The sequence below is a fragment of the Drosophila arizonae genome, chromosome 5 (genome assembly GCF_054131065.1).
Source record: "Drosophila arizonae isolate 15081-1271.41 chromosome 5, UAZ_ARI_1.0, whole genome shotgun sequence".
Taxonomy (NCBI): domain Eukaryota; kingdom Metazoa; phylum Arthropoda; class Insecta; order Diptera; family Drosophilidae; genus Drosophila; species Drosophila arizonae.
The window spans coordinates 13,700,968-13,725,793 of record NC_142925.1 but is presented as its reverse complement, the minus strand read 5'-3'; the positions used below and the strand labels follow the sequence as shown (position 1 = coordinate 13,725,793).

At 35.7% G+C, this 24,826-nt stretch overlaps 1 protein-coding gene across 2 annotated transcripts in view; it reads left to right on the top strand.

Moving 5' to 3' along the window:
* Positions 1 to 20,347, top strand: part of LOC108616801 (uncharacterized) — a 55,402-nt gene extending 35,055 nt beyond the window's left edge. The window contains exons 1-3 of one of the 2 annotated variants that reach the window (XM_018012235.2): positions 12,326 to 12,689; positions 18,807 to 19,393; positions 19,508 to 20,347. In XM_018012235.2, coding sequence (XP_017867724.1) covers positions 18,808 to 19,393; positions 19,508 to 20,061 — 1,140 coding nt within the window. In that variant the 5' untranslated portion in view covers positions 12,326 to 12,689; position 18,807 and the 3' untranslated portion in view covers positions 20,062 to 20,347. Of the gene's footprint in view, positions 1 to 12,325; positions 12,690 to 18,806; positions 19,394 to 19,507 lie in introns of those variants that run through there. The other variant, XM_089472280.1, reaches the window with a different exon arrangement.
* Positions 20,348 to 24,826: the final 4,479 nt, after the last annotated feature.

Here is a 24,826-nt window from a genome sequence, read left to right as displayed (position 1 = left end):
TGAACACACAATTTGTATAATTATTTTGCTGGCCTCTTTGGCCTGTGGGGGCAGCTGAGTCAAAGACCCGAAGCTGATGGAGCTTAAAACTATAAATTACCTACAATGGGAATTGGTTAAGGCAGGCGACAGAATATATATGGACGAGGAGTGGAGTACTTAACTTTCAATTATATCGACTGTGAAGTGAATGAGGAAGCTGGCCAAGGATTAAAGATATATTATACATCAGGTATCATTAAGTTATCGAATATCACAGAGAAGCTGCAAGAAAGGAGCTAAGAAGTCTTTCAAAGATATACATGTATATTATCGATAAATTAATCGACAAAAAACTATTAATTTCTGAGTCAATGCTATACTTTATCCAGCCTTGGATTATTTGTTCTAGTTTGGGAAACTATAGATAAATCAAATTAATGATATTGCCAACACATTTTAAAGAGTCTACATCTATAATTAAGTCTGGAGAGCAAACACTTTCAATTGTTGCAACACCAGTGTTATCGATGCACACTTAACACCTAACTTCCTCATAGCACTTAATTTCAAGGCCATAGTTAAACATACCCAGCCTAGGGTTAGATTTAGTCCATGACTTGTTATCGATTATTCACTGTAGCCAAAAGCATTCAACTATTAATGAGCGTAGGCCCATAAGCAAAGAGTCGCTGTGCCAAGTCGTGAAGGTCTTAGGGTCTGACACTTCAGTCGATAGCCATATATATAACATATATTGTCCATAAGATGGGCCCAGTGGGTTAGCTTTAGGGCTGGCTGACCAAATGGGGCGCATGCGTGAGGTCGTCGCACTAAAAATGTCAAATGGTTCACTGCACTAATGAGAGCGGCTATAATCAGCTGCGGCCCCCTTCTCGCTAACTTGGCCAACAGAGCTCTGCGCATTGGGCAATGGGTAACGTAGCCAATCTTTAATTGTCCAGCGAGCGGCTGTGCAGTGCAGTGTTGTGTTGTTTTGGCCAAAAGCTGAGTGTGTGTCGCGTTTGTCGCAATCGCTGCGAATGCCAATTGGTAATCTGTGGGGCATGTGGCAAGAATGACCATAAAAACAATTTGAGCCTGTCTAATTTATACACGCTACAACAACAACAGCAACAACAACAGCAGCAGCAACAACAAATTCATCTCTGTCTGCGTCGCCAGTTGTTTAATTAATGTTATTTTCGGTTTGGCGCTAATTAAAGTTATGGCCAACTAAAATTGACCAGGCTTACAGCCGCTAGTGTGCGCAGGCGTGGCATTTGTGCCACAACCGCTGCCGGCGGCCGCCTACCGCTTGCAACATGTTCGTACCGAGCATGTTCGAACGCGCGTACTGGATGGCCTTAGCGTCTGCTCAACGTCTGCTCCCCATGCAAATGAACCCAAACTGTTGTTGTATACCCTGGGTGCGGGAGTGTACAAGAGTGGGGTATATTAGTTATGAGTGAGCGTAATGAACATTTCTTCAAGCTTATCCAATCTTTGAATGAGAGCTCTTACTTGAGCTCTCTCCTCCCTTAACAAAACCGTGCCTCTCTCCTACCTCTCTCGTGCCTCTCCCCTGCCTTTTCCCTATCTCCATCCTCTCTACCTTTCTCTATCTCTACCATTCTTCATAGATTCTTCACAATTTAATTCTTGATCTTTTACTTATGTATAGAGGGTATTTTGCAGTCATGCACTTCTTCATCTTACACTTGCAATGTTTTTGTTTTTTGGTTTTTGTCTACTGCCACTGCCACTGCCAAAATTGTGTATGTGCTTAACGGTTTCTCCCCCTGGCTCCAACGATATGACCGACAAATATCGCCATATATAGCCTCTAAATGCCATTGCGGCTGGGCCCAAGAACCTCAAACAAAATGTTGAATTGTTTTTGTGCGTCTACGTGCAGCGTTTGCTAATTATCATATCAATTTTTGTAAAGGCCCCTCTGCTTCTTCTTCTTCTTCTTCTTCTCTTAGCTCTTTCCTTCAAGTTTTTTTTTTTTTTTTTTTGCTGAGGCTTAAGTTAGCATTGCAAAATATTCCATGTTGTTGTTGCTGCTGATTATTTATATATGTATGTATATATCTTGTATATATATATAAATATGTGTTCCCCTGACAATACACAGAATACTAATATTAAGCTGTAAATAACAAATGTCATTGGGCAGTTATTCAAGAAATACAACTGTACAGTTATTATTGTTTGTTTTTCTCTTTTATTTGTCGAACATTTGAATCGAAAGCAGCTTTGAGTTATGGTCAAATTTTATTATAGCTGTTAATAGTTATATCATTTTAATGTATAAAATTGGGACGAAATTTTCTTTTGAATGTTTTAAAAGCAAACTTTTATTTGGGCGAAAAGAAAGCAGAATAAACGATAAACTGTAAAAATATAAAAAATAAATTAAATGATTTTTTTTTTTGTTAAATATATGTGCTGAGGTTTGTAAAGAAATATTGCGTAAGGCAGAGGAGCTCTAATTAGAGAAATAGAGACTTAGAAGCATAGAGATAAATATAGAAAAATATATTAATATACAAATATAAGTAGATGTGGACCAAGTATAAAAGATTATATAATAGTTTATAAGGTTCACATACATTTGTGAAATTATTAATAAATTTTTAATTGGCTTTAACGTACTACAAGGCAGTCGAATTATATTACACATTAAAGTAAGTATATACGATTAGTCGAGACCCAACTTCCTTGAGAAGCAACAGCAACTCAAGCAGAGCATAACTGATGTACTTCTCCAGCTTATCTCGGCTTTATTTAATAATAAATTTTGTCATTTAAATTTATAGTTAAATTGCTTTAAAATTGTCAAAGCTTACAAATGACATTCAAGCATAATTAATTTGCTTCTAAGTCGTTTGTCTTTAATTGTGTTGAAATATGTTATTAATATATATACATACATCAATTTAATATTATGCAATCTTCTTAATGCCTAAATTTTGTCCATTTAAGCTTGGAGCTGTTCAGCTTGGCAGAATAAATTGAGTTAATATTTTCATGTAGTTAAATAATTTGTGCGGTTGTTAAAAGTTGCAATCGCATTCGAGTGGCTCGGCTCGCATTTTGGCGTCATAATTAACACAGTCGCAGTCGGAGGAGAAAAAAAAAAAAAAAAAAAACAAACTGACGATGCTTAAAATTCGCACAAGGCCATCGGATTTGGTAATCGAGGCGACAGAGATGCGTCTACAGTGTCCGATAATAATCTGTAATCATTATAATCATAACCATTATCATAGCACAAAGAAAACAACAAAAGCTTAATTACCAATTGGGTTGAGTTATTGATTTGTTTACATTATATATATATATATATATAAATATATGTATTGTATATATCTGTAAGTATATCCATATATATCACTCTGCAGTCTCTCAGCCACAGCCTGCTGTAATGAGCGTTTTTAATGCGATTTTATTTGCTGTGCCTCGAGACCATGAAAAGTCAAATAGATAAACAGCCAAAAAAATATAAACAACAACAACTATAAATAATAATAATAAACAACAAAATGTTTGTCAAAGTTTCAAACTTCCTTTTTGCACTATCATCATCATCATTATTGGTATTTTATTATTATTACCATTATCATCATCATGAGTTTGATCTTGACGCAAAGCATTTGCGACAATTTTAACACCTTTTGCTGATTTATAGCTTCACATGAAATTTTCGATTTTATGCTTTATTTTGCTAAGCGACAGAGCGCGAGAGAGAGAGAGAGAGAGAGAGAGAGACAGAGAGGGCAACAGGTAATTGCTGCTATAAGGAAATCGTTCATGATTTTGTTGTTTTATTTCAACTATTTATGCAAATTTGTTTTTATATTTGATTTGGTTTTTGCCAGACTTAAGTGTGTGTGTGCTACCTGGACGATTAGATTAATTAGTAGTCATTTATATTGTTTGGACTTGGAAGGAATCTGGAATTTGTTTTGGCTGAGCATGATGAAAGATAAGGAGAATGGCTTCCGCAGCTTTTAAGAACTTTGGGTGCTGGATTTTATAAAAATAAAAATTAATAATAGAATAAGATAAATAATAAAATAGAAAAAAATAAATATATATATATATATATAAATATAAATAAAATAGAACCAAAATCTAAAATATTAAATATAATAAAACAAATAAAAATTGAAAATAAGTTTTTAATTAGCTATACATATATTCTTTTGTAAATATTAGTTAGATGTTAAAATTGCAAGTCGTTCTCTAAGAGATTATGGTTTAATTATTTTAATAAATTAATTATAATTATTTATTAATTATTTTAATTATGGTTTACTACTATAAATTGCATCAGCTCTGCTGGGCTCTCAGTAAATTTTTATGCTACAAAATCAAATCAATCAAGTGAGAAGAGACACATAGAAGAGACACCCAACCATAGCAGTCATTTACAGCTACCTTTGTGTAACTGATAGTCCCTTTTAAGGGTGATAAGTTTCTCTTTAAACTCTACTATAATTACTGAATTCTAGTTCCCCAACTCATTCTAGTTCCCCAACTCCATTGCTTCAACCTGTGCATACTTTCAGTTTCAGTTTTCACCCAGTAAATGCGCCTGCACATGAGATGGAAAACACTTAATTAACTGCATGTTGATCGATAATATTCAACTAACCGAAGCATCAATATCAATTAAATTGAAAAAACTTTCCAACGGTGGCTCTACAAATTGTTTCGACAGCATCAACAGCAACTGCCAATTAAAGACTTAATTAAGTTAATCTTAATTATCCGTGCAGATATGTGCATGCTTGGTTTCATTGATGCTGACAGGTGCAACGTGGCGTATGCGTAATTATTGCCACTAATTAAAAGCACAATGCAAATTGCGCATACGCCGTGTGCGCCGCTGCAACAGCCATTGAACTTGTCAACAACTGCAGCGGATTTCTCCCATTTGCACATGACTCTCTGTCCGCAGTTAATTATTAATAATTTAAGGAATTTGCGTGAAGCAGTTCATGCAACTCGCCCGCAAATCATCAACAGATCAATTGCCACTTCCACATGCACTTTGCTATGAATTCATATGGCTATATGCATATTTCATATTTGGACTTTAATAATTTCCGTATAGCCAGCTGAATTATGTCCGCTATTCGTGTGTGTAGCCACACGAATCGATCGGATGTAAATGCTAAACGGAACATGACTTGAATGGGCTGTAAAATATATGCAATTTCGTTTTTTTTTTTTTTTTTTTTTTTGTAATTTAAGCAGTTTTTATCTCGTATAGCCCGAAAAGAGGAGTTTGTTAGGTGGGAAATAGGAGCGGCAGTCAGAGTGATTCACAATCATTATAAATAAGATATAAATATATAATATACAAATAATTACACTAAAATAAATATTTTCCTAAACTTAAGATATATCTGTACTTGTATATATACGCTATTAAAATTTAACATAAAATAAAAATAGATTTATTACTTTATTCATGCCATATTAACATATTTCAGAAGCTATTGTATTGCTCTGCCAAAAAATGACTCAGATATAAAAAATTATTTTCTAGATTCCTATCTAAAATAAAGCAGAAGTTAACTAACCATAAGACCAAATTTAAGCTTAATATAATTAACAAATTCTTGAAATTCAGCAACTACAGAGATCATTATTTGAATTTATTTGTGTATGCCTAATGAAGATATCTCGTTTGTTCTGAACAAATAGAGATGCTTAAATGACTTCAGAAAAAAAAAAAAATCTTTTAATTGTTGGAGTGCCTCAAGTATTCTTGAGATAAAAAGTAAACAAAGACTTGACATACGACTAACACGCCTCAGCACAAAACTACTTTTCGTGTTGGGGCAACACCCGCTAGCTAACCCATGTACAACATGACACCCACACACACACACACGTTGCTCAATGATGCCTCAAGTTCAAGATACAAATGTGTACAAACAATTCGGTGCTGTGTACAATGTGCATTGTTTTAGATACATATTTTTCGCTTCTCGTGGTTTTTTTTGTTCCCCCCATCTCAGTTTTTTTCAACTTCCGCGTGCCACACACCGAAAATATCTCAGCGAGATGCAGAGCTAAAGATACTCGTTAATCAACAACAACAACAGCTGCAAATTGTGGTACTTTTTGTGCATTGTTGTGGCTGCTGTGCGTGTGTGGGTGTGGGTGTGTGTGTTTGCTGTTTGCTGTTTGTTGTGTGGGTTGCGTTTTTCACAGCGCTTATCACACACTTCATTAATTTTGTTTCGCTTTTCATTTTGCATGCCGCACTGAGCCGTAATTATGGCTGCAGATACATGTTCGTGTATCTGTCAGATACACACCACATCAGGTTTCACTTTTGTTTTTCTCTTCTGTCTGCTGCTTCTTCTACTTCTTTCGGTTGCAACATTGCACGCTGCACTTGAAACTGAAACTGAAATTGAAATTGAAAATTTGCCACGCGTGAAGAGGCGCAACTGCTCACATTTTGTATCTGTAAGATACATTTAGTATCTGTGCGCTACAATATTTGGCATGTGTTAAACAGGCAACAGTTTGTTGCCATTTAGTTGCTGCTGCTGCTGCTGCCTTTAACGCTTCGTTAACACCAAATCAACTAAAAGTTATTAAACATCAACAAAATATATAACCTTTGTTTTTTTTGCTTTTCTTAATATTTGTTTTGATATCATTAATTCAATTAATGTACCACGACTCCTCAGCTCGAAACTAACTCAATTAACTGATTTCTAAACTAGATTCAACGGATATCACAATTTAGATTATGGCTTTAACTTATTATTAACTAGAACGTGCTAATGAGTCGTAGTTAAGTAATTTTATGGCTGGCGAAAATCGCATTTTGAGATGGGTAAATCTCTATTTATATATGAGTTTTCTAAAAATATCTAGATTTCAATTGGCTTTTGCTTTTATAAATGTTGTTTTCAAATTTCTATTACATATTTAATATAAACATTAAATTAAATTAAGAGCTTTTTGATTTTTCATCAATTTGTGTTATTTTTTCAAATATGTTTAACAATTTTGTATAAACATATATATGTATATATCATATACAAATTTTTTTATTTCTCATATATAAGTATTCTTTCTCCTCTTTCATAATTATCACTTTACATACAATACAGATTAAATTGTACATCGTATTTATTTTTATAAATCATATTAAGGCTGTTCAAAGTCTTGAGCATAGGAGCTAATTAGACAATGTAAACTTTCTTTTTACAATACACTTTTCTATCTTCCTCTTTTCAGCTCAATTATGACGATAAGTGGAGCTTAGTGCTTATTTAGATGTCTTGAAATTTCAATTTAAGTAAAACTTAATATCAATGCTTGAGATGTAGATATAGTCTATATGACTTGAGTATGCCAAATAGCATTTCTTTCTGATAATTTAATAAATAATAATAAAGAGAGAAGTTGACAGGGAAAATATACATAGATTTCCCCGAAAGCTATCTGCGCTTCCTAAATATAGCTCTGAAAGAAACAGGAAATTCTTGGATGTCCTTTTCAGGTCTATTATCAATCACAGATTTCAGTCTTATCAAAATCATATCTTTATAAGCTATTAGAGAGTCTCAACGATTTACAGCCGTTTAGTAGTAATATAATATTTCAATTTGGGCAAATCCTAAAGCTTGCACAATGCAATTTATTTATTTAGATATTTTTTTTTTTTTTGACTTCTTGCCAATGAATGAATGGAAAGGAGAAAAACAAATGAACATTTCCGTACCACACCCCAAATAAAGGCAAAACTTTTGATTTACAACGGCAAAGCGACGATTAAGCAACAACAACAACAACAACAATGAGACGCACTAAGACAAACAGCAATCAACAGAGAGAAAAAGAAAAAAAAAAAAACAAATTAAAACTCGTCAAAGATAAACAAAAACGAAAAAAAAAGACGACCTCCTAAACGAAAAACTAAGGAAAAAACAAATAAGTTGAATAGAGTGAACAAGGGATGCCTAGGAGATACCCTGTGAGAGGGTAGTAGTAGTAGTAGTTTAAATATACATAGATTCAATGTTTTCTAAATCTGAGTATAGAACTTTGAATCTCTTCATCCCAGACTCGAGTGCGAGATCGAAGAGTATTTGTTTTATATTCTTAGTTCATATATAAATGTTTCATAGCTTCGACTAGTTCTTGCCCTGCCCAGTGCCAAAACATGTAAGAAAACAATATACCCTCAGTAATCTTTGTAGCCTGCATTCGCATTAAATGCCCAACACAGCTCGAGAGATCTGACCAAATTATGCCAAAGTTGGAGTCTGGCGTTGCAGTTTTCATTGTTGTTGTTGCTGTTGTTGTTGTTGCTGTATTTATGATGCTGATGATTTGTGCCAGTGCCACTTGAACTCAGCATCATCTTCAGTTCGTTGTGGACTTAAGATTTGCGTTGAAGCTGCTGGCGATTTGTTGGCCCTCAGCAAGTTGTTCAAGTCGCTGTTGTTGTTGTTGTTGTTGTTGCTGTCTGTTGTCTGTTGTCTTGTAATACAGCTTACTTACATGCATATTATATTGTTGCTGCCTGATTACATCAGCTGCGCTCAATTGTGCAATAAATGCTTTAAAATATGATTGTAAAGTCGTACGCCCATTAAATATGTAAGCCTTAATCGATCAAGCTGTGTGAAAGTTCAGTTCATCTGATTTTGATGGGCTGAATTTAAATTTAAAAAAATGTAAAAAAAATAAATTATATAAATAAAATTATTATTAATATAATACTATAATATAATTTATATTTTTATGATATAATATATTAGACAATTATTATAATGATTTTAAATAGCTTAGATTATTATATAGATTTTTGTTCTCAAATTAATTAATTTCTGTTTCAAATTTAATTTAAAAAAAAAAGATTAAACTCGTTATTACCACAGTCCAATAAATGATTATTAAAATCATATCTATGCATAATTTTACGTAAGCCTATTTTAGTCTATTGAGTTTATTTTGTTTCCCAGTTCGCCAAGTCCCAAAATCATTGTAAATCCTTCAGCCTAATTAAGTCAGAAAAACAAACAAACTTTTAATTTGATTTTATTAGAGAACCAAAAACTTTCCTAATTTAATTACTAAATAAAATATGTGTTTTTCTTCTTTTTACTTATTTTATTTATTAGATTCTTTCTTTTTTGTATGTGTGTGTGCTTTTCTTTTTTATAAAAACTCTCGCCGCCTGTTCGACATATAGAGCAAATGTATTGTTTCCTTGTTGGACCAACCCACTTGGTAGTGGGCATTGCAAAAGTTTTTGCTGAAGCGGCGCAATAAATGGGAAGCACACACACACACAGACAGCACACACACCAATAGAAGACAAATTTCTTAGACATTTCTTTGACTGCCTTTTGTGTGTGTGTGTGTGTGTGTGTGTGTGTGCAGCACACGTGCAAAGCGAACAATGAGTGCAGGAGGAGGAGCAGCAGGAGACGGCAACGAGGGGCACTTGCTATGAGGAAAAGGAAACGGCGCATAAAGGCGCGCAGATCCAATTCCAGCAAGTTAAAGAGCAAGTAAAAACTATAAATTTGTATATATATAAAATCGAAACGTGTTGCAATCAAACGCATAAAGCAATAAATGCGACTATAAAACGACACATGGAAAATTGAGAGGTGAGGCACAGCAACACAAAAAGGTGAGCAAGGTGCGGAGAGGGGCACTGGGTAGGGAATGAAGGGGACTGGCAAATCTGCATCAGCTGCACATTGCAGCTGCCTCTAACAACGCGTGGCAGCAAGCATGTGCATGTGTGTAGCTGCCCGCAGCATGCAGCATGTTGCACAATGCCAAAGTTGGCGCGTTTGAAAATTGGAGCAGAGATCAACGAGCCGCCGAGTCGACACTTTAAAGGCAACCAGCGGGAGTGAGCAGTGAGGAGCGAGGGAGCATGCTGGAGCAGGTTTTTTTTTGCTGCCAGACTCATAAATGCAGACAATAAGCCCCGTTGGCCATATGCGCCGTTTACCTGGTTCTTTTATCTTACACTCGTTCATGAAATTAAAGAGAGCATATTAGTATTACCTCTATTGAAATATCTAAAGTCATAATTGTATGTTTACATAAAAGAATTTTTCAAATTTCTTGCTTATATTCTATCCCAAATCGATAATAATCATATCCTTTCTGACTCTTGACTTCTCTCGAAGAGTAATATTTCATTAATACTAAAAAGAGGGTCTTCCTAAAAATATATATCTATAAAAATTTTTAGATTCTTCATCATTGAAGAACGCACTCTATTATTATTAAAATTACATTTTAAATAATATTTTTCATTATTATAATAATAATAACTAATTATATACCTTTAAAAAATAGCTAAAAAAAAAAGTAAAATAAAATCCCAAAATAAAATAAAAATCTACCACATTTAAAATTTTTATAATTTTTATAAATACTAAATATCCAAATCTATATTTAATTAGCTGCTTCAATTATTACAACTCCAAAAGTAAATTCAAATTTCTCGTTTTGCCCACCGCAGAGCGACCTTAAAACCTCTCTAAATGTTAATTAAATTGTTTGCCATGATTAATTGACATCAATAGCTGCTTTTTATTGGCACTCGACGAGGCTTCGACCATATAAACCGCAAACGAAATTACTGACCTGCCCCATGATAATGATATGTGAGCAACTCAATGACAATGCCGCCAACGCACTGAAAGTGAAAGTTTTTTGTTTTAATTCGCATTTTTTTTGTTCAACATTTTTCTGTGGCTTGGCAATTATTTGTTTTTATAAGTAAACGAAAAGTTTTCAAACCGAAACCCACAAATAGAAAAAAGAAGAAAAAACTGTGCATAAATTTAATATTTACATTTGAAAAAGTCAACTCACTGAGTTGGGAGCTGCATTGTAAAGAGCAAGGGAGAGGGAGTGGCAGAGTGAGCGAGAGGGAGAGATAGAGTGAATGCGTGAGTCAGATTATATTACAAACCTCAAATGCCAGCGAAGTGTTGAAGTTGACCACGTTCAGCTCGACGGGCGGTGACAGCCGACTTGACTCTGATATTTTTCCAGAAACAACAACTTGAAAGCCGGTTCAAGTTTAAAGGCTACACGTTGTTATATAATTGCGAGCCATTTCTTCTCTTTGAACTTGGCAACTAGTTTAACTGCATGCCAGCGTTACGAATCCAGCAAGAAAAACAAATTTACATATCAATGCGCATTCAAAGCTTAGCTATGGCTGTGATATAATCAGTTCACAGGAGCTTAAATAGGTGGTTAATTAATTAAAGCCCGACCACTGGGTGGGTTCAAAGTTGTTAAAGTGCGGCATCAGCAAGATCGAGCCGAAAGCAACATCAGTTCAAGTTCGAGACCGAACATCGAACATCTGCAACAAATGTGATTTGAAGATATGAAGTTTGATAGAAGCAGAAGACAAAACAGTCACAGAAGAGCTTATAAAAGGTTGTAGTTGGGGGAAGTAATAATAAAGCCAGCCTATGCCAAAGAAATATACATAAGTAAACAAGTCAATTCGAAATAAAACCATTTACATTCAACAAGTATTATTGCCTGAGCACTTGGATTTATCTGTCTGTCAAAGCTCATGTTAGTTGACATGTTGCTACTGTCAACATGTTGTTAAAATTGTCATGCACTGTGACAAATCCACGTATTTTAATTGGCAGCAGCTCAGTGACAAGTTGACAGAGAGAAAGAAGAAATTCAATTGCAGTTGTCACTATTGACAATCAAGTGAAACCTAGCCAAGTAATTAGCTTTTATTAACAATCAACAACATTTAGACAGGCAAATATAAACAGAAGAAGATCAGCGATAATGTTGCTGGCTCAAGAGATTCGATTAGTTAACAGCTGCAGCCTGCAGCTTGCATATCAAACCAGGTTGACAGTTGGCTCTGCAGTCACAGTAACTTGAATGTTCGATGCGAGCACAACATGCAGCCCATACCTTATATACTACTTCGTGCATTGGCCTTGCAGCCAGCGCCTGTGTTTGTTCGATCCAACTTGTAAGTTGTATACTTAAAAGCGCTACATACAATTGGTCTTGCACTCTCAGTGCACTGAGAGTCTCTGTTAGCTCAAATGTTCGATCGGCGCTTGGCATGCAACCACAACATACACTTCAAGCTGAGCTTTAACTCGCTGCCTACGTAAGATTAATCTCTCTCTCTCTCTCTCTCTCTTCGTCTCTTCGCTAGCATACATGTTCGAACGACGCTTCGCACTCAGTCGCAACATTCCTTTCGAGCTTGCTTGTAAGTCGCAAGTCTGCGCACAAGCGCAATTCGTCTCGTGTCGAGTTGCGAGCGTCTCACGAAGTTCGATCGGCGCTCAAGCTTTCTACGAGCTGCAGCCTTCGCGGTTCGCAGCTCTGCGCAGACGTGAAGACTAATCATGTTGTCAGTCAAGACGCGAGCGTCTCGTAGAGCGCATGCCTCGGTGGGAGCTTGTATATGCGGTGATCTTCGATAAGATTTTCGGCTTGCCATGCCAGCCAAGCGCATTAATGGATTCCATGTGCCGCGACTGAAACGTGTTTGAAATTCGCAAACAACAAAATCATACTTGAAAACATAAAAGAACTGTGAAAACTTTGTTTGGCCCCAGCGACCAAAAGGAAAAAGTGTGAACAAATATAGTATAGAAAAGGTCCAAAAATCAATATAATAAAAGGTGAATGAATATCCAGAAATGGCTAACTATGTCAAATGCAAAGAAAGTTACAAAGCCAAAGAGCTAAACGTGGGCATCATATAGAATGAAATATGATTTACGATATATGACTATAGCTATGGGAACGACAGCTGGTAGGTTGTCTGAGGCTTGTCTCGGGCACCGCTGTTCGCGTGGGCCACACTGCAATTCCAATGTAAAGAAGACCATTTTGGGATAACTCATTGCTAATGATCATCATCTCAAGTGTTGGCAATTGTCATACGCCCAGGCATGCGGGTTCCAAAAAGCAGAAGAATTATTGAGAAGATTTGCTAAAGTTGTTGTTGTGCTTGTTGAGTCATTTCGCGAAACACTTGTTGCTGGGTGTTGATTTGAGGGCGCGGCCGATGCGTGATGCGAATGTGATAAGTAAATACAAAAGATTCTTTCGGGTCGCATTCCAGAAGAAAGCAGTTCTAAAAGCCAAAAGTGGAGCCATAAATTGAAATGCGAAATATCTTTGATCTATGTCGCAAACAATAGAACTGTCCAAAATCTGAAATGAAATCACGTTGACTTTCGGCAGAAGGTGAAGAAAGTATTCTAACGCTGAATAGAATAATCAATTAATAAACGTGAGATCCTTTTATTAAGATAAACCACATGTGCTTGTATAGGTATATAGATCTTAGAGTTCTTTGACATTGATCATTTTGATTGTATTTCAAATAAAAAAAATCTATTTGCTCACTTTTTTTTACGAAATAAACTCTAAATATCTTCCAAATAATTCTGCACAGTTCTGTTTAGAGCTTATTATATATAGTAAAGTACTCAATGATATACTTTTTCTGATTCTGCAATTATCCAACTAATCACAGTTCATCTCATCATTCTTGATGATATCACAGTTAGTTAAACTATTTATTTATAGCAATTTGTATTTTATTTAAGCCAATCATTTCGCATAATTCGCAAGGTCGTCTAACATAAAATTAAAACCTGTTTTTTTCCATTAACTACCAAAAACTTTGACGCACTGCCAAAAATGCACAAAAAAAAAAAAAAAAAAAAGAAGCAAACCTAATGAGCAGAAGATTTCATTCAGCTTAAATAAATTCATTGGCATGACAATCAATTGTCGCCTTAAAAATTCAAATTTAAATATTAAAAACATATTTCACTGATGACAATTCAGGAAATATTTTGTATGCTCTGCATTTGTTAAGCATGTTGAGTTATCAGAAAAAAATACAGATTAGTTTTTTATGACTGCTTGACATGAATGCAAGAGAACAATGAAATGGAAATTTTAATAAAACATCGAAATTTGTGTATGAAATGCTAGTGAATGCTTAAACAGGTTTTTTTTTTATATGTTAAGTGGATTTTTGGATTATGTTGATAGTTTTTTAGAACTTTTTATTAGTATGCCTTAACACTTTAAAAAAATTGAATTTCGATAAGTTCTTAAATGCGTGAAACTGGCTTGGCTTTATATGTATATTAAGCTATGGATCTAGCGATGAATTGGCTATATAATAAGCAACTTAAAACGTATAAATAATACTTCAAAACTGCAATGCCTTCATCTCAATTAGTTCAAGGAATAAACTGTTTCTGTTCAAATTGAAATCTGTTTCACGCAACTCTAAGGCTGCCTTCTTTTATGGCGCTTGCCTCACTTTATGATGGCTCGTTTTTAATCAATTTATGCGCTGCGTTGGCCATAAAAACGCACTTAAAAATGATTACACAAATTTCACTGGGTTTATCTTAGCCACATTAAAGCAGCGCGCACTTGCGGCTGTAACAGTCATATTAAAAACTCATAATAAGTTTCATATGTGTTTGCCAAATGATATTGAGTTTATTAAGCCAGGGGAATTTGAATATTGATTAGCTCAAGAGACAGATATTAGGTCTCTCTATATGAGAGGAAACTAATTATTCTATATGTAGCACATGAACTTCACACATTTCGCATGCAAATGGCCAATTGATGGCTGCTAAAGCCGGGTCCAATCAAGCAAATGGCCAACTACTGCATGACGTATACGTAATGTGCATTTATGCAACTGTGTTTGCCAAAGGGTGTGCGTGTGTTTATGTCTCTCTCTCTCTCTCCCTCTCTCTCTCTCTCTTTGTAAGTCAGTTTGTGTGCGTGTGCATTCCATGCCTCAGTAAGCGTTGCAAAAACTGTAATAAATCAAAATATTGTAACCATCGTTCGATTTATTTGCGTGCATAGAAATATGATAAAATATAGGCAGACAACTCAGCATAGCAACCTATGGGCATTGTTGATATACCCTATACATATGTGCAGTGGGGTGTATTGATTGAGGGGTAGAAGAAAAAATAAAAGAAATTTTGATTAATTGAAAATTCTTCTATAATATGTTATATTGTATAATATAATTGAAAAACTGTAAGTAGCTAGATGATTATATAAAAATTATGCTAATATGAAAATCTGATATAGAGCAAAGCAGAGAGTTAAAAGAAGCTTTAACGAAAAATAATGTTAATATACATATATTTCGGATAGCAAATAAACAAAAAAAAAAAAAAGCAAAAACAAAAAATAACTCCATAGAAATATAAAAAAATTGTGTATGACCTCTTCTAGTTATGTCCTGATGTATGATCTTATGATGTATGACCTCTCCTAGTTAACTGCAGAGTATCTCTCTAGTCATGCATATCCACCTGTTTCATTATTTGATTTATAAATATATGCGCGCCCAGGCAAATAGTTGCTGGCAACCGATTTGATTTGCGTGCCAAAGCGTTGCATTGTTTATATTGCAATTTATTTGGTGTATTTTATAAAGATTTCTTTTGCTAGCGCTAAGCAAACAAAAGAAAGGCTAAAAGAAAATATTGTATAGCGGCGCGCGACATTGTCTCAATGTCTTCAGTGAGCGGGTGGAATTAAGTGAAATATAGAGAGAGAAAGATAAAGAGAGAGCGAGAGAGAAAGAGAGCAGAGAGCGATGGGCATGTAACCCATAGAAATGTAAATCGATCGCCCAAGAAATTAAAACAAAAAACTATGCAAATTAGCAAATTGCAAATGCCTGCAAAATAGTTGCATAAGCCACGGCCGACTGGACTGAAATGGGCGTAAAGCAAACCGTGGCTAACAAAGGCGAAAAAAACCCAAATAATCGATAGTCAATATATGGCCAATATCTCAAACAGCTTATTGCCAAATGAACAGATGAATGTGCGGGTTATAATGGATCGCTGCACTTGCTGCTACGACTGAGGCAATGCTGGCCAAATATATGAAAATATGTGAAATAACTGATTAAATATATAGGAATATATGGGTATATGTATGTGTGCGGATGGGTGGGGTCTAAATACTCTAATCATATAGCTCAATAAACACTTTGGCCTAATGACATCATGCGAATAGTTAGGAAGATGTTTAGTTGAGATGTTAGGGATAGATAAAAATTTGTTGAAAATAAAATTTTAAATGAAGCCAAGTTTTATTGAATCTATGTGAATTGGTGTAATTTGTAAACTCTTAATAATATATCAATCTTAATAAGTATGGGTAGAGTATATAGGTTAATATACTCTCAGTGCTCCTAGTGAACTGCATTAGCATGTATGTTAATATGCATATGTTAAGTTGTATATATGTGTGTACATTTATGTATATATATGTCTTTATGCAGTGTATTAATTCATTTTCCTTTTATACTCTAAAAAAGCTGTGAGCCATGCAGTTTTTATACCCTGAACCCATTGAAAATGGGAAATCAGGGTATAATGGTTTTGTTAAAAGTATGTAACAGGCAGAAGGAGGCGTGGCAGACCCCACAAAGTATATATATTCTTGATCAGGGCGACGAGCTGAGTCGATTGGGCCCTGTCCGTCTGTCTGTCCGTCCGTCCGTCCGTCCGTCCGTCCGTCCGTCCGTATGTATGAACGCGTCGATTTCAGAAGATATAAGAGCTAGAGACTTCAAATTTTTTTTAAAATGTCCGTAATTACAGCGCGCATATCAAGTTTATCATTAAAAATCGATAACTCATCCCGATCTTTTTTTATCGATAAAAAACCTTATCGAAAACCAGTTATAAAATTATATCTTCTACACCCTTATTGCTAGAGTCTCCAAATTTTTAATGTATGCTTACATGCAATTTATACAATTTCGGTTTTTGTTAAAATTTACCCCCCACCCTTAAATTCACCCCCTCACCCTCACTTTTGTAAAAAGCGTATTTCAAATACTAGAGACTTGGGCTTTGGAATATACACACATATTCACCATATGATTACGCTCTACAAGTTTCATTATGTATGTCATATGTATCGTATGTCTACAAAAGAAATTATTTAACAAATAAATTCTCATAATATTGACCACACTGAAGCGCAGCCCAAGCGCAGTCGCTGCTTACTGCGCAGTTAGCAGAGCGCAGGCTTATGCGTGCGTGTGGATGCATATGTATGTATGTGTGCATAAAAGAAGTGCAGAATGATTAGAATATCAGCTTGGAGGGTTCAGGGTATCTCCTAGTCGAGCAGTCTCGACTGGAGCTTTCTTACTTGTTATAACTAGTTTATAACTAGTCTCCATTTAAATATTATTCAAAAATTATCGTTTGCACTTATCTGCGTATAATTTTATACCTTGACCTTCAAACCTTCAAACGTCTCTGGGCCCCATCACAAAGTGCGTTGCTTTGATTCCTCATTTGGCTCATTTTAAACTAAAATTTTATTTATTTCTATGCCATACATCTTTTGTTATACTTAAATCACATTAATTTGTGCACCTTTGCATGCAAATAAATAATAAATAATTTATGATGGGGAATTTTTACAACTCAAAAACAAACCAAATTGGTTATCGATAGAAAAAGAAAAAAACTTTTGACATTAATAAAATCAAAATAAATGCAAATTTATATTATTATAATATATGCATCACAATTTCTGTTGATTTCAATTAAGAAGCTGTCAGACAACACAATATTGAATGAGCATAATGAAAAGTCAAAAGTTCCTCTGGCTGAGCCCCCCTCCTAGGGGGGGAGCTTATCAGCAACTTTTTGATTATCCAACTCAGCGAATTGCATTTTATCTCAATTATTTTTTCTTTTTTGCCTCGCTGTGCTAAATTTTAGTGTCAGTTGCATTTAATTTTATTTAATGTATTTATTTACAGTATATAAATATTTGCCACTGCGGAAGAGCTAACAGATTTTTAATTAAAAACTTTGCGGCTTTGTCAGGCAGGCAGACAGGCAAACCGAACAAGCCAATTATATTTAATGCTCAGTTTATGCAGATAAAAAAATTAATGGAAACTAGTTAAAGTTTGGAAATTCATGTTGTTATGAAAATTGTTTGTAAGAAGTGCAGTACAATTTATAGATTTCGTTTTAAACTTAAAAAAAAAAAGAATTTCATATTTAATTACTGAAAAAATTTTATATGTTACTTGAATGTTAATTGAGTGTTAATGCAATTCACAGAGTATTTATTAAATTATAATATTTCTTAAATTATAAGAATTGAATTTAACTTGAACAACTTTAGACAGATGTGGATAAATGTGAATTTTCAAAATTAAATACTCCATTTCATTCATGACTCACTTGAATTAAAGCACATAATCTGAACTTTACTTAATCTCAATCTCTAATATAGTCTTGAGAACTTTATCATATAGGTCTACTTTTGCTATCCAAGCTAAATAAGCATACAAATTGATGTGAATTTCCATAAACGGCCAAGTGTTGTTGATACAAATATAAAAAGCCAACTAGTTTGACCGCAAAAAAAAAAAAATAGCAAAAAATCGATGCAGAAGTTAAAATATGCCATTAATTGTAACACCTGCTCGATGAAGGTGAGCTAGTGGCTTTTAGCCGCACATAATGTCCACGGCAGTTTATGAATGTGTGGCATATTGATGGGGCATGCAACAGATTAGCTGTCGCTGCTGCTGTCGCTGATGACTGGCGGAAGAGTTTCTGTTGTCGCATAAAGTGAAGTTGGCCGATTGCATAATCGAGCCATTGAAAACTCAACCAGCTACGCACTCTCACTCACACTCATTCTCTCTCTCTCTCTCTCTCTTTGTCTCTCTCTGACTGCAGCATGCGGGAACGCAGTCAAACAACGCCGCGCCGTCGTCGCAATGGTCCCAAGCAGGCGCTGCCCGTGGAGTCCAACTACCAGTTAGAGCCGACCGAGGCCATTTATGGCTCAACTCTGTTGCCATCGCAGCGACGCTTTATGGATCCGTGGGACTTGGAGAATTACGATTATGTGCGCAAGAAAATGGATATGGACAACATTTTGCCAGACTATGAAACGGCGCTGGACTACGACCTGGAGCCATCGCAGTCGCCCAGTCCAGTCTATGGCCACAGCAATCAGCCGGTCATGGCCTCGACCATGCCACGCCCACACACCAGACGCGTGTCACGCAGCCAGTGCCAGCTGGAGTGCTGTCGCCTGCCCCAGCTCGGTGACACGCGCACTCGTAATCGCAGCCGCAGTCGCAAGGAGCTGCTCTATGCAGCACGCAGCGAGGTCTATGGCCCGGCGCCGATATCGAGTAGATATGATGACTATATGGCCACCATGACCAGGCAGCTGCATCTGGATGACGATGACATCGAGCAAGAGGAACAGGAGCAGCTCTATGGCGAGCAGCGACAGATTTATAATGGCTATGGAGGTAGGTCTGGTATAACGGGTTCTCTTGCTGATCAGTCTTTTACTTACTCTCTCTCTCTCTCTCTCTCTCTCTCTCTCTCTCTCTCTCTCTCTCTCTCTATCTCTCTCTTGTCAGGTTTCTCCAGCGCCAGCTCCTCGGAGCCACACTCCTCCATTGGAGATGAGTTGCCCTCGATGACGACGCTGCCGCGACGTGCTGCCACGCTGCAGCGTCCTGTGCAGCAGAGTCTGAGCAGAGAGCGCACGAGCTACAACAACTCCAACTATAGTTCGGGCTATGGCACTGCACCGCATCCGCGACGCAAGCGTAGCCAGACCACTGGCAAATCGCTGGCCATGACATCGGCCAAGGCAATGCCACAGATTGATTTCCCCGCGCCGCCTCCGCTCTCGCCCGCTTACGACTATTGCAATCCGTATGCTACACTGCCGTATTGCAGCGTACCGGATTGTGCCGAGTGCCAGCAGCAGGCGACGTCCCTCATCTATGCGGCGCCATCCACACTTTACGGACGGACGGGTGGAACGCAAAGCGATTCGCCAAGCGACTCATCGCTCTACGCTGGAATTTATTCGCGTAAATTTGGCTTGAGCAAGAAGGGTCTGCTGCAGATCGATTATTCCTGCAGTTGGAATGATTTGGATCGTGTTATGGGTCGTCAGTACTGAGTGCCCACTGTACGGCACTTGGGTCATGGGTGTTTGGTTTTAGTCTCTAGTTAAACTATTTACATTAAGAAACATCGATAAAAAGAAAGCAAAACCCATTTGTACGTAACTCATTTCACATGCATATACATACATATATATAATTCAAAAGAAAAACATGAATCAACCCGTACCAAATAATTGAAATTGTGTTTAGCATCGTTCTTAGTCGCTCTCCAAGTCACGCATCTATCGTGCAACAAGTCTTTGAGATTTAACGAATAAAATTGATATTACAAACAATGTATATACATATATTTTTATTTTTATAATAATAGAAGTTACTTTTTATTTAAGTCACAATATAAAGATAAACAATATATTTTTTGCTGAATTTCAAAGCTGTCTGACGAGTAATATTGATATTCTATTTAAAACTTAAATGGTATGTCATTATTTAATGTACAATGAAAAGAAAAATTATATATAGAGCAAAAATAATAATACTTAAAAAATATATATATATTTATACATTCAAATACATATTTATAATATTTAAATATGAACATTTAAAATTTGAAATAAAGAATGCTCGGCAGCCACTAATTAGTTCGCGCGCTCGAAAGTATGCCGCATATTTTTGATAATTGCAATTTCACGAGCAGCGCAAAAGTAGGCAATGATTTTTTCCATACTTGAGGTGGCAGAGGCACCCACTGAATTTTATATTCATTTGGGTTTGTCTCTTCGATTAATATTGCTCGGTTTTCGTACACAATTAGAAATAAAATTAAAGGTATGTTTAAATTGAAATATTGCTTTTTATTTTTCCTACGAAAACTAAAATCAACAACATATAGTCGATATATTATACAAGCTCATCGCATATCAAATGGATTATTTACTAGTGAAGTAATTGATATACTTCCATTTGAGCACACTCACAAACAAATTACGAAGTAATTAAAAATGATTTAGAACGATGACATTTGGAAATTGATTGCAGGCATTAGGCAACGCCCCATTGCCGAATTTCCAAATTTCCATATTGCAGTTCATTTTCTGTTGAACTCCACGCCCCAACTGAAAGGCAGAAAATGTGTGTTTTGGGGTTAAGTGGTGGCCAAAATGTTGAGGGAATTCATCAAAGTCAGCGCAAACATGCTTTCCACGTTATTTGAAAATTGTCAAAGCTAATGACGTCGTGCGCCCAGCGATGACTTTGCGCAATTGACCACCACGTGAGCGGAAAAAAAGCAGAGAAATGGAAAAATTGTGGAACAGGAAAACTGAACAGAGCCTCGGTGACGTCATAATTAATTAAAATGAAACGATGGAATTTCCATGGAAAGGACGTCTAATACCCTGAGCGATAGGGTATTATGCTGGGCGAGCTGCAGCTCTAAATGTGTCTCAGGGGTTTTTAAAAATATAGTTTTTATTATGGTAATTACGAACTGTTTTCATATGGCTTATATAGTGTTTCACAAATTTTTATTTTATACAAGTTCTTCTCTTAAAAAAAAAAAAAAAAAAAAAAAAAATATTTATAAATTTTTACATAGAACATAGTAAAGCAATAGTTATCCATTTGTTATGGATTAAAAAAATTTACATACAATATTTTATAGCATAGTCAATAAATCGTAATATTGCTGAGTAAGAATATTCGGCATATCTAAAGGGTATTCAAATTTCGTTCTCAGCTTTAATCCTCTACTTCTTCTTCTTCTGTTTTTTCTCCTATGTTGCAATGGGCGCATAAATTAGTCAGAAACGAAGCTCTGGGCCCATGAACGCCGTAATTTGTTAAAAAGCAGCTGCAAATTGGACACATCTTACGAACTTAATTAGCTGCTACCGGGCAGCCACTGAATAATGTATAAAGAGCCTGAAACGAACGTTAGTTAAGTGAATAAATTCACAATGGTGAATATTAAATTGAATGGTGGGCTAGATGGCACAAGAAAATGCTTAGCAAACTCTTTATTAGAAAAACAATTTCTAGGAATATACGTAGTATTAAAGCGTTGCCACCTCAATTAGAGTTGCCCATATTTAAAGTCTGTTTTTTACAGATCTCTCTCTTTCTCACTCTATACTCTTTTTAAAGATTTGCCCATAATGAAATATAATTAAATTCTTTTGGGGTTTGCCTCTCAACGAACGTACTCCATAATCCCTAGACGTACCATCTGAAATCAATTTCTCAACTATTTTTGTTGCCCGTTATATGAAGTTTTACAATTCTCTTTTGGCAAACAATCAACTACAAAGTAATGTTATTTAAGTAGCTTGGCTATAACGATTTTCTCGCTTCTTTCTATTACATATTGATATCTAGGGTCAAAAACTATGTTTCAGACATCCTTTGAGCAGTTCCTTTTGGGCAAACTCATTAAACTTTATGGGTTGAATGTAACTTTGGCTTGATTATCTGCCACATCAGTTTGGCAAACAGAAAGGCTAACACACACACACACACACACACACACACACACACAAATACACATACACTAAAGCAGATATGCTCTATTTAGTCTACATATATTTATATGTGTATATAAAATCGATAAGGCAAATAAGACAAGAAAATTTCAATTGCTGGCGAACTGTTTTACAGTTGCTGGCATTTTTTCTTTTTCATCGTATTTTCCCTACGCTTTTCCAATGCTGTGAACGCGATTTCAATTTCTCAATCCAATTTACCTTTGCAATACCCAATGCTCAGTACCAATACCAATTCGTATACCCTATATGTATGTATATATGCGTCGTATGCCGCATTCAACTGCAAGCACAAGAACAAATACAAATACCAATACGAATGAGAAGGCAAACACAAAGCGCAAGTAAATCACAAAAAAAATGAAAAAGAAACTGAAGGAGTTCAGCATGCATAAAAAGCAAGAACGTCTAGCAGATACCCTGTATTTGAAGAGAGAGGAAAAATAAAAGAATAGATAGACCATTTATTTTTCTTGTCAATATATATAAAAATAAAGACATGCCTAACCAACCCTTTAATATACCAATATGTTTATTTAATATATACTTATACACTGAATTCTTTACCCAATTTAATATATTCGATTCAAATGATTTTCAATATATGCACATATATATGCCCATAAACATTAATATAAATATCTACCTAGTATTTCAAAAACAAATATCCTATACATATAAATATTGTTTAATCTAAGATATAAACTCTTCATTCGATCTTTAAAATATCTCTAGATATACCCTGGAAAGCTACTATTACTAAATCTTAGCTTTACTGCTCATTAATTGTTTGACTCTTGTAATACCCTGTACTTCTAAAGTAAGTTATCTACACTTGTTATCCATTACTTATGTCCATAAATATCTATAGGGTATCTAGCCTCTGAGCTCTAGAATAAAAGCAAATTTCAGTTCACTGAAGCAGTGAGCGCATTAGATGAGTGAGATTGCGCTGGGGTTGGGTAGGGTTGGGGCTGGGGTTGGGGTTGGGTGGCGCTTTGGTACCTTCGCTTGGGAAATGCACATAAAAGCGCAAATATTTGCGCAACAATTTCAAATATCGTCGCAGACGTTGCGATAAAAATCGAACATGCTACAACAAAAAATATGCAAAGTGAAACGCATAAAAAAATATAAAGGGGGCAAAATACACGCAAACTGAAATAAAGAAAGATGAAAATATCTTTCTGCTTGCTTTATATGTACATATAGACGAGCACAAATATATACATTTTCTTTTCATTTTTCCTTTTTGCTTTTTGCATTTGCTGTTTACTTTGTGTGCTCGGATTTGCTTTTATTATCGCATAACGTCAAACATTTGCATGCGGCGGCGCCTAAATGTATGCCACAGTTTCTGCTCGAATGCGCCTAAGCAGTTGCTGCTCTTCTCCACGCTCCACTCCCCATCTCCGCCTTCTGTTGGCACCCAGAACCCATTAGCATTTGCATTTATGTGCGGCGCCAGCACGAACCTACCGACCCCACCATCCCACCTGCCCTCCGGCCCCTTTCCCTATTCAAACTTTATGTGGACATGCAAATCGAGGCGCGAATATTTCGCACTTCACTGAATCGAACCGAACGATTCAGGACCTGGACGCGCAACGTGTGCTACATTTTGGTGTCCTGCCTGCCTGCCATCGAGGAAGGTGTTCAATTGCCACAGTCAGGTGGACAAGTCGTAAAAAATGAAAAGGCAAAAGGCATTCCAAGTAACAATTTCAACTCTATTTAGCCTATGCTGAATTTTATGGACTTTCCTTTTACAAAAGGTTTTATAATAAAGGAACAAAAGTATCTAATAACCTCATGATTTACATATTTAAATGTATTTAATATCCTTGCCAAACAAATCGAATTTATGGCAAAAGAGTTTATCAGAATATCATGGAATATTCCTGCATGCACATTGTAACCGGATTTGTCACAGCTTTTGATTGTAACGGAAAACTTAAAATGCGAGCTGGGTTTTTACATTTTTCTTTCTTCTTTGCGCTATGGTCACAATTTTTTTTTTTTTTTTTTTCGTTGAAAGAAATTGTATATATACGAAAGTGGAAAATTGTCAATTCCTGTGCGCAAATTGCATTTTAAGTGTTGCTTCCAGTAGAAGCTGTCCATTCATTCGCTGAAGTTTTTTAAATAAATGCATTTGGAATGAAGATAAACGAGTTAAAGCGCACAAATGCTAATTTTGATCAGCTAAAAACAGACTAAAGTTTAAGGGAATATTAATCACAATGGTAATGACAATGTCAATGATAATGAGAAGTTT